At 42.6% G+C, this 11,362-nt stretch overlaps 1 protein-coding gene across 2 annotated transcripts; it reads right to left on the bottom strand.

The window, feature by feature from the left end:
- Positions 1–280: 280 nt before the first annotated feature.
- LYAR (Ly1 antibody reactive) lies at positions 281–11,341 on the bottom strand. 2 transcript variants are annotated; one of them, XM_081333017.1, is made up of 9 exons: positions 11,187–11,341; positions 10,443–10,623; positions 8,833–8,947; positions 7,226–7,333; positions 6,574–6,657; positions 5,174–5,531; positions 4,612–4,680; positions 2,058–2,143; positions 282–614 (listed from the first exon to the last, which is right to left on the bottom strand). In XM_081333017.1, exons 2-9 carry the CDS (start codon positions 10,562–10,564, stop codon positions 480–482), a joined length of 1,077 nt encoding a protein of 358 aa, XP_081189143.1. In that variant the 5' UTR covers positions 10,565–10,623; positions 11,187–11,341; the 3' UTR covers positions 282–479. The 2 variants fall into 2 exon arrangements, with proteins under 2 accessions (XP_081189144.1, XP_081189143.1); XM_081333018.1 differs by lacking the exon at positions 11,187–11,341 and having other exon boundaries at positions 281–614; positions 8,833–9,018; positions 10,443–10,817.
- Positions 11,342–11,362: the final 21 nt, after the last annotated feature.

Genomic DNA, 11,362 nt, shown 5'->3' with positions numbered 1-11,362 from the left:
CGCCCTGCTGCAAGACGCGCTCGGAGAGGGAAGTGGAGGACGGCCGCAGAGAGCGGACAGGAAGTCGGCCGTGCCGGGAAGATCGCTGCGAAAGGAAGCGGAGGACAAAGAGCGGACAGGAAGTCGGCAGTGCCGGGAAGTCCGTTCTGGCCCTGGAGGAAGACCTCTACTGCTTTCAGTGGCGCTTCTATATTTGTTGATTCAAAGTATTCCGTTACGCCCTTGAAAGTTTACAGAGCAAATATTCACTGAGGTTGCAGAGCAAATCAAATAAAAAATGTAGCTAATAGTAACAGTAGAAATATTTTCATGGAGTTTTTGTCTTTTACAAAATGTTTTTACTTTTAATTTTCATGTTATACAAAAGAAAATAAATTTACAATCAAATACAACTATATTTTGTTTCCATATAACAAATGGTTTTATATTTGTTAATAAAAATGACAATGTACAAAATCAGATCATCTGACCGCTAAAAATCATTTTAGAAGTTTAACCTTTTCTTTTAAAACTCTAAATTTAGGATTGCTGCTGACTTTCTTATTAAACAGGGCTAGGGTTTCCTCTTCAGATTTATGATGGTCACCTGCAGTTGAGTAATACTGAGCTATAACCTACAAAAGAAAAGGAAAAGAGGCATTAACGTTCAAAGGTTTGGTTCTGTTTTCAGTTCAGTCAATTTTCTAGATTTTCTCACATTTTCCTTCAGCAAATTGTTGAGGAGAAGCTCGTCATATGTGCAGATGTACACTTTTCTTTTTGCTTAACTATTGAAAATAATTTCTACCTACAACCTTACAATGTGGGACCTGCTGATATTTTTTAAAAGTTTGACCAGGGTGCTAGACTAAATCCAAACTATTTATAGCGTTTAGGAAATCAATGGAAATAGTATTTTTCCACTATCCCTGGGGCTTAATAGCATTTTACTGTTAATGGCTCTGAACTCTGCTGCTTCAGTCACTGCAGTAATTCTAGGCAGCTCGTATGCCAGAGTTAGAAACAACATAATGGAACTTGGAAAAGCCAAAAACCAAGTAATACCTACAACCAATTCTGAGCTGTCTCAGAAGACAATAACTGCCCTTGCCCCATATCTAGATCTGTTAAAGCCAAACTACAATAGATGCCTTCCTTTAAAACTTCTGATAGCATTTAATTCTCTCACTTTAATTAAAACTTGTTACAATATATATGATATCCAAGTTGCAGAGAACAGTATTATGGTAGTAAATGCAATTGTTTTCCCTCACATGAAGTCCCAGAAATTCATAATACAATGAAAAAGCTGCCATCTTAAGGATACTGAATTGCATCCAAGAGCCACTGAGCCACGGTATTTAAATTTTAAGGAGTTAACCATACATCTACATATGGCAATTTTATTTAAACTGGTATAACAATGGGCTTTGTGCTCATATACTGGACGATGATCGTAACCCTGCCTTGGAGAGAGAGTAGCACTGATTCTTTTCCATGAATGAACAGAAATGCTACCGTGCTATCTTGCGGTTTCAGATCTAATTTAATTTTCAAAGATGAAGTCAAAACCAATTTTTTTAAATCCCATTTATATCCCACCCTTCTCCGAAGACTCAGGGCGGCTTACAATTTAAAGCACAAATCAATGTGCTTAGCAATAGCCTTCATTCTATGTATATGCCTGCTTATTAGGGCTTTCTCCCCCCCCCCCCCAGGTAGCATTATTACAAAGTCAGCTTATTGCCCCCAAAAATCTGGGTCCTTTATTTTTGAGTAATAAAGTTTAAGCAAGAGCACAAATACTACAAAACCAGACACCGAGTTAAAATGTGGCTTGCTATCCACTGAACCTTGATTTTCAATTCCATGAAATGAATGATTACAGTGTATTTACCACACAAGTTATTTTAAAAAGAGGTGTCATCCAGTAAAACTGCTGAAATGCAACCCAACCTCATAGCATGCTAGAAGTACACCAATTTAGCAGCCCACTGGACTTAGTTTAAAGAACTTTTCCTTTAATTCAATAGTGCTCCCTCTTCAATTTTACATTGTTTCACAGTGATGCAACAGACCTTTTTCCTTAGTTTCTTAATGGATAATTCATTGTCTGGTGCTTGCTTCAAAACAGCTCTTATTGTTCCTTTCCAGTTGAATTTACCTATAGAATCGATAAAAAACACTTTAAATGATCTCCTTACATTTTGACTTAAATTAGCAAAAAAAAACCAGCACCACTCAAACATAGCATTAAGTATTTCTGCAATATCATAAACCTGGGTTTGTTAGAATATGGCCACTGAAAATAGTACTTGATTTATATATTTATCTGTCTGTTCCCTTCAAGTCAGTGGTGACTCCTAAAACTATCTAGACTTCCAATTTTCTTTGCAAATCACTTTTTCAGAAGTGGTTTGTCGTTGCCTCCTTCTTAAGACTAAGAGAGAGAACTTGGTTACCTAGCTGGCTTTGGTGTCCAAGATAGAACTAGAAATCCGTTTCTTGGTTTCTAGCCCAGTGCCTAAAACATTAACAATGAGTGACACTGCTTAGGGCTTGAATTTGGCCAAGGGCAGCCTTGGCAAGTACCATCTTGCAGAGGAAAAAATCATAAGTTATTTTAAAGTAATGTAGATATCACAAAGAGGTGAGAAGCATCAAATGCGTATGTTTATAAAGGCTACTTATGCAGAACCCCCCCCAATGCAAAACGTATGCTATGCTTGTAGGGGCATCATTGAGTAAATTACTATATATACAACTAAGTAAAATCACAGCTATCAATTCTTTAGCTAGTTTTGGCTTTCCTATGCATCATGTTGTCCCCAAGAACCCAGGAGGTTATACAGTATCTACATTTTTTACTATGGTTCATCACTATTGTCTTTGAAAAAGAAAACACAAAAAAGGGGGGAGAAAAAAGCAAACTCCCCCCCAAATAAATACACAGGTACCGTATATACTTGAGTATAAGCCGACTCGAGTATAAGCCGAGACCCCCAATTTCACCCCCAAAAACTGGAAAAAGTTATTGACTCGAGTATAAGCCGATCCGCCGTTCTGCAAGCCTCCGCCGCCGGCGGAGGCTCGATCCGCGCTCTGCAAGCCTCTGCCGCCAGCAGAGGCTCGATCCGCCATTTTGCAAGCCTGAATACACAGGAATACCCTGTGTGGCCGCGGCTCTCGGGGAAGCCCTGGCTGTCCGCTTCCTCGCTCCACGCTGCCATTCGGGGCCCGCGCGTTCCCCGGGCAAATCGCGGCGCCCAGCAGGCGAGGAAACACGCCCGCTCCAGTCGCCCCCCCTTCCCTCAGGAGACGCGAAGCAAGTGACCGCCCGGAGCTTACCGAGGACTTGTGCGCGGCCGAGGCTTCGGTGCTTCCAGGATCGCGCGCACCTCTCCCAAGCCGCCGCCGTCCGGAGACCTGCCGAAGTTTGGGGAGGTTTGGGGAGGTGCGCGCGCACCTCCCCAAACCTCCCCAAACTTCGGCAGGTCTCCGGACGGCGGTGGCTTGGGAGAGGTGCGCGCGATCCCGGAAGCACCAAAGCCTCGGCCGCGCACAAGTCCTCGGTAAGTTTTTTTGTTGACTGGAGTATAAGCCGAAGTGGAATTTTTCAGCCCAAAAAGTGGGCTGAAAAATTCGGCTTATACTCAAGTATATACGGTAATTTATAAGCATTACAGTATTAGATAAAAATGCTCAATTTTCATTATCCTTGAATAACTAAAAAAAGTATGGCACCACTTAAAAAGCTATAAATCATTTTAAAATACAAGAAATTAACTTCTCATTAATAATCAGCATTGTGTAAATCAGAAAATAGGAGACTTGGAATTATAGCAATTTCCACTGGAATCACTGAAGATCAATCCACATTTATCAAATCACTGAAAGTTAAGACTCCAGGTTGAGAACCCCAAATTTTGGATGTAGTGCAAGGTCACATACAGTATTATAATCCAAAAATGGTTTCCACACTGACTTCATTTTAATGACAGATTTACTTATGAAATATGCATTTTGGACTTCCCTAATTCAGTTAGCCATTCATCTGGCAAAGGGAACGGTAAATACTTTCAATAGGACACATTAAAATCTTTGCAACAGTTACCACATATAAAACTAGTTTGTAAATTTTAATACAATTTAATAAAAAATAACAGACTGGAAAAATAAATCTAGCTTTCACAATTTGTCTCATTAAAATTATCCTGCTGCTTTGTGAGACCAATCCACCACATGTCTTCAAAATGGCACCAAAAAAGGAGGGTTTGGAAGAGGGACCACCGAAGGGCACACACCTCCACACACACACACACCCGTCTGTCTAGAAGCAGCCAAGGCAGCTTTCTAGCCTGGAGTCAAAATCTCTCTTCCAATATTTCTGGCGACCCGGAGGTGCCCCCAAAGGGAACCTTGAACACTGTGCCTTCCTATTGCCATCTTTGCCCATTTTGGGCAAAATTCTGTGTCATAAATTCTGTGTCAAGGTTCCAGCTGCTGATCAGCCCTTTATGGCAGGACTTTCTGCCATAAATCTTTCTGTTTTTGAAAATAATACTAATGACCGTAAGATTCAACTGACTTCCATTATTATTGTAATGCAGTTTTGATAAACTTCCAAGTTACCTTGATGTTCATCTTTGTTTTCTTCCACTTCAGAGCAGTTTGTTATTTTGGTGGGAATGGGAGACTCATCTGCATTATAGGGGAGCAGGGAAAGAAAATCAAGAAATTAAGAAAAAACAGAAGGCACTTTTTGGTAAGACCCACCATCATCGTGTTACAATCTCGATGGTCGCTGAACCTGCTTTCTCTTTGCAAATGTCTCATCGCCCAAAGTGGCAATGTCCCTGAAATGTAACGTTTGCAAGGAAAAAAAGCCAAGCCCAGGGATCACTTAGGTCCCAACTTCTCAGCTCTGAGTTACACATATTCTCACTGCTGGGTCTAATTCCAACAGAAAAAAAAATCTGTTCCTTAATGTGATGTGGCACATTGCTCAGGCTTTTAATTTCACTAGCTTTGATTCCTCACATGAATTTTCTTCCAGTTCTGGTCCCTGCCTTTAGAAAGCCCATTTCATTTTCTTTCCCTGACAAATGTTTAATGGAGGAAAATAAATGAATTTTGCTGCAGGATTCTAAAAGAGCTTTTAAAATTAGGAAGAACGTGAAGAACACATGATGACCTTTTGTGCAGCTGTTCTTGCGTTTCTTCAGGCGTGCCTGTGTCTTGGCTTTTCCCGCCTCTGGACCGCTTCCCTTCCTAGGCACTTTGGCCAAGCCGGCTGCTTCTTCCTGCTTTGCCTTCTTCAAACAATCACTTTGGGGCATTTTTATGCCGCCTTCCTCAAGGACGTCTCTCCTGGATTTTTCACTTTTTAAACATTCCAAGTTTTCTTGCTGAGCTTTTAACTTTCTGATACTTTTCTTCTCTTTTAATTCCTTTTTACTTTTTTCATCTTTTGGCTTCTCTGTCTTCGTGATATTGTTTTCTGATACCACAGGCATAACTTCATTTCTCACAGACTGGATTTCAAGTGTTTCCTGTTGGAGAAATGAGGGGATTATATATCACCATGACAAGTCCAATACTGTATTAGTACATTTGAAGTCTGTTCCTTCTTCTTTTTATTACTCCTACTACATTTCTATTGTTTCAATAGTTGAAGATCTCTGAATGACTTACAACTAAAAATATTCCAAAACAAAAAAATAACAAAAAAGAAAATGCAAACACAGGAACAATGAAAGTTTATATAACAATATAAAACATACTATTCCAGCATGGAACGGGCATTTAAAATCAAACTGATAACAAAGCAGCAAAAGCATTTGACAGAAATAACTGTTTTGCTGAATAAGATGAATATTTCAACTTACGCTTTGGAAAGTAGAGTTCTGCGTGACTCACATGGCAGCATTTGATATAGTCAAGGATACTCACCTCACTGTTTAAAGATTTTCTACATGGGCTACTGACATAACTTTCAACTGGAGGTAGCTCAACAGTTCCCAGCTACCCTCCCTCTCTGTGTGGGAACAGCAGAAGATATTCTCTTCATCTATTTATGCTCAGATTTCTGAGATTTGGTAAATTAATTTTTGGGTTTGCTCAGAAAATAAGAGGGCCTTCAGGAGTAACCAATGAAAACCTTCCCTGACTGAATAAAGAAAGCTAGAGAGGCAGAAGCTATGTTTTTCATTTACCAAAAAGCTTGTTAAGAGAGAAAAAAATGTCTCTCTTATCAGGAGATTTTCAATACATTTCTCAAGGCCAAATAGAACAATTTGTATCTGGCTTGAGTCCTTCACAAATTTCAAGTTTATTTCTTTTAATTTTTTCTAGTATTACAGAAATCCAGCCTTCCGTTTTTCCAAATACACATACAAGTCCTCAGCTGATGACAGTAATTTTCATAGTTAAGGAACCTGGTCGTAAAGCACCATATAGCTTAATGTCCACATAGCTTAACGAAAGCAATCCTATTACTTCCCACTGGACCCGTCCCAGCCCAAGCTCCCTCCTGCACTCCCCCGTGCACATATTACAATTTATTCCAAACGCAGCAGCAACTGGTTTGCTTACCTTTCTCACGGCTTCTGAAAAAATATCCCATACTTGATCCTGTAGAGTAGTATTGTGGATTTTTAAACTGTTGGCCATCCAGTTCTATTTGGGCAGAGGGAGGGGGGGAGAACTCTCTATTTAACCAGAACATAAATGCATTTTCTGACAGAATTAATGAATCAGCAAACTACTTCTTCCAGAGTCTGTTAACAACCAAATGTGCAGAATTTTCTAAATGGGCTGCTGCAATTTTGCTGTGGGCTTTAGCCCTTCAAGGGTACAGCGCTGGTGACCAGTGGCCAAAGTGGAACTGCATGTCCTTCTGACCCTACTGAGGTGGCCCGCAGTGGCGTCTCCGCTCCTTAGCCCCAGACACATCCACCGATGGGGCCATGATGCCCGAGGGAGGGTTCGAGCAGCGGGACCACTGGCAGGCGCAAATGTCTAATTAAATGGGTCTAAATAAGTTTTTAAAATAAAAGGGTCTCAGGACTAAAATTACTTGGAAAACGTGTTTTCCACAGTATAATTTAAGAAACCCTGAATTATGCAGATTCTTTAAGAGAATTTATTTAAAAGAAGTTACTTTTGCTTTAAGGAACCATGATAAAGAAAATCTGCACTATACTACATCAGGTTTGAGGCATAAATACTTAACTCATTAACATACCTGAAATTTGCGTTTTTTTCGTGGAATATTGTCATACGCATACATCTGTTGTAAAATATCACGAACTTTGATATTAATATTACTTTCTTTTATAATTTCATGAATCTTCTGCAAATGAAAAACAAGACTAATGTGACTAGTGTCATGGTTCTGATAGATGAGACCAATTAAAGCAGAACTCCAGGCTTTCCTCTAAGAACATGTTTATTGGCTATAAAGTATCAGCACAGTCAAAAATGAAACCAAGACTAAAATTTCCTCCAAAAGTAACAATATTACAAAGTTAAACTTCCCACCCCAGAAACTATGCAATCAACTACATTTCCCAATAGAATAGCTTGGTGGGCTTTCTAACATTAGGCCCAACCCCCATCTAACAAACAGAAATGACCTTGGTTCCCACAGGACATAGAATTGTTTAGACTAGCATAAAAAAATTGCCCAGCCAGGTTCACTCCAGAGTTGATAACTGGTTAATACATCAATAGAACATAGATCATAACAAACTGTGGCAAGTTCTTAAAAGAGATGGGCATACCAGACCATCTTATTTGTCTCTTGAGAAACCTATATGTGGGCCAAGAAGCAACAGTGAGAACTGGACACGGAACCACTGATTGGTTCAAAATTGGGAAAGGAGTCCGGCAAGGCTGTATACTGTCGCCCTGCCTATTTAACTTATATGCAGAGCACATCATGAGAAAGGCAGGGCTAGATGAATCAAAAGCTGGAATTAAGATTGCCAGAAGAAATATCAATAACCTAAGATATGCAGATGATACCACTCTAATGGCAGAAAGTGAAGAAGAACTAAAGAGCCTCTTGTTGCAGGAGAAAAAGGAGAGTGCAAAAGTTGGGTTGAAACTTAACATTAAGAAAACCAAGATCATGGGGCATCCGGCCCTCTCAAATCCTGGCAAATAGATAGGGAAGAAATGGAGGTAGTGACAGATTTTATTTTCCTGGGCTCCAAGATCACTGCAGATGGGGACTGTAGCCAAGAAATTAAAAGATGCTTGCTCCTTGGGAGGAAAGCCATGGCAAATCTAGACAGCACACTAAAAAGCAGAGACATCACCCTGTCAAAAAAGTGCGTATAGTCAAGGCTATGGTCTTCCCAGCTGCAATGTATGGATGTGAAAGTTGGGACCATAAAAAAGGCTGAGCGCCAAAGAATTGAGGCCTTTGAACTGTGGTGCTGGAGAAGACTCCTGCGAGTCCCTTGGACTGCAAGGCGATCAAACCGGTCAGTCCTAGAGGAGATCAACCCTGACTGCTCTTTAGAAGGCCACATCCTGAAGCTAAAACTCAAACACTTTGGCCACCTGATGAGAAGGAAGGATTCACTGGAGAAGAGCCTAATGCTGGGAAAGATGGAGGGCAAGAGAAGAAGGGGACGACAGAGAAGGAGGTGGCTGGATGGAGTCACTAAAGCAATAGGTTCATGTAATAAATTTATAACTCTACACACAGCATTATATTACATTGGTTTTAATGAATTTTACTGGGCCTTGGGCACCATTGTAGAAAGAGTGGGGTATAACAAATAATGTACATGTTTTTTAAAAAAATTAAATGCAATTTCTGGTGTGCTTGGTTTACTTCACCTGAATCCACTCCTGCTGTTTGACGTCTCCTTTGGGGACTTTGGCTTCATAATTCTTTCCTCCATACTTCTGATCTTCACTTAGGCACTTCACGTGGTGTTTATAATCATCATCCCTGCATTGTAAATGCAGATATAAATAACTCCTAACGGAAAGCATTTGGCAGAGCTCTTCCCAAACATTTTGCTGAAATATATTAAAAAGGTAAAGGTAAAGGCTCCCCCGCACATGCGTGCTAGTCGTTTCTGACTCTAGGGGCCGGTTTCAAAGTAGCATAATTAACTTGAAAGACTTTGGTAGGTCTAAGCTAGCTTTTTTCCCAACCGCTCCACAAGAGGGCATGACTGGGGGGGGAATAATAATTGTTTTTTGTTATGCCGTGCAATGCTGGGTGCTGGGAAAGTTTGCCTGCTCCCAACTCAGCTGCTGGCCCGCTAGTCTGCTCTGTAAATATTGCACAATTTGGATTTTGCAGGTTAGAAATGAGCTGTATTGTGAAGTATAAGTATGTTTTTTATTATTATTATTCTGCTTGGCATAGAGCAGGGGTGTCAAACTGCCGGCCCGCAGGCCGATTTCATCGTACTGACGCGGCACCCACCCCACTGACGGCAACACAGAGTCGCAATACGTCGCGACATGTCACGTGACGTGGCGAGTTTGACACCCATAGCACAGAGGCTTTTAGAGAACCACCTGGTCCTTACGGAACACTTCTCCAGGGTGGGCCGCCTGCCAACATCTTTTAATGCCGCCCAAACGCTGGGCAGAAGGGCAGGGGTTGGCAAGCCATGTTTCTCCGCAGCAGTCCTTCCCTTACCGAGTGCTCTGCTCCTCAAGATTAGATTGGCAGCCTCCTTATTGGTGTTGGGAAGCGGCTGAAGACAGAGTGCTTCCAGAGGGTCTTTGAGAAGTCACCATTACACTTACTGGTTTGTAATTGCTGATGAATTTGCTGGTTTTTTTTCCTGTTACTGTTTTTTTCAGTGGTAAATCCCCCAGTCATTTTTGCTAAAATCCAGCACTATACACACACAATACTGGAAGAAATAATCTCTGACAATGTGCTGAAGCTCAAGATTGTGTTCAAGTAGAGATAATATATTATGTAGGCTGGCCTTAAGAAGTTTTAAATTTCTCCCCCCTAACTTTCCAATTTTACCTTTTCTCAAAATATGACGTTATATTAACTCTCTTATTTCTTGTCTCTGACAATTTTCCATAGCTTGCCCAAATTGGGCTCTATTAACCATTCTACTACTTTCCCATATATTCCTAGAGATTTCTTCCCCTATAATCTATGTTTACTGTTAGTTTAGTTTAGCTGCTTCTGATCTGGCTAGAAAGCCAAGCATGATACTTGAGAGGGATAAGCCACAGTTCCAATGCTTCTACGGTGTCCTTCAGGATGCTGGAGAACTCCATGGACATCTCTTGGTAACAACACGGGGCCTTTTTTGGGACATCACAATCCAGCTCACAGCTCTGGAGCTGACAGGCAGCCCACTAGCCAGCCTGCTTAAGTTTCACGCTGGGAAAAGGCTGGCCTGATGCCGCAACGGCTGAGGCCCATCGAAAAGCTTCCTCTGCCGAAGGATGGGGAAACCTACCAGAAATCCTTCCCACAATCCATGCAAGACAGACACTGACAGTGTCGGCACATATTCAGATGCTTTTCCACCTGTCCCTTCTTCAGGGCTTCTCCGCAGGCGTTACAGGTAAAAAACACCATTCTGGAAAACTAATTGTATCTCTCTCTTCCAAGTCTGATTCACTGCTCCGCCACAAATCCTAGATATAAATTGAAAACAGAATTAAAAATCTGATGTTGTATTTAATGTAGGATTAGAAATTCTACTTCCAAGAAGAAAACGACCCAAGCACCACACGAGAGTAGAGAATTACTCTCAACTCGGAGCGGCCCACAGGGAACATCACACCACCACAGCAGCTGCCAGCAATTGTCTCCTTATTCTTGACAACCACAAAGGGGGGGGAGCAAGGCCCCCCCACCCGAAGAGATGCGGAAAGAAAAGGGGGCCGGGCGGGGGGGGGAGGTAGGAGGAGGAAGAGCGGGCGCCCCCTGCCGGTCTCCGAGGCGACCGGCGTTTTTTATTCCCCCCCCCCCCATCCCTCCGTCTCCAGCTCCCCGCCCCCCCCACAAGCCCGGCCACAGCGAGACCCGGGAGGCTTTTTCGCCCCTCGACTCCCGAGACGGTCCCGAGACGGTCCCGCGGCGGCCCCCCCTCCCCCGCCGGACACGAGACCCCCCAGCCCTGGAGGGGAAGGACTGCGCCCCGCAGCCGGGAAGAGGCCGCCCTGGCGGGGGGAAACCCGCCAGTCGGAGCACGAACCAGTCGCGGGTGGAAAGCGCCGCGTCCTCGCACGGACGCTCAGACCGGCTCAGCTCCGGACGGAAGCGGCCCGGCGGAAGGGAACCCGTGCGCAGGCAGAGAGGCCCGTTCCGGCGGCGCTCGCGAGGAGCTTCGCCTCCTCTCTATGATGGCGCTGGGCGTTCCGCCTCCTCTCT

The sequence above is a fragment of the Vipera berus genome (genome assembly GCF_964194415.1).
Source record: "Vipera berus genome assembly, chromosome: 7".
Lineage (NCBI taxonomy): Eukaryota > Metazoa > Chordata > Lepidosauria > Squamata > Viperidae > Vipera > Vipera berus.
Note: the sequence above shows the minus strand (reverse complement) of the source record. Positions and strands in the feature narration are given on the sequence as shown.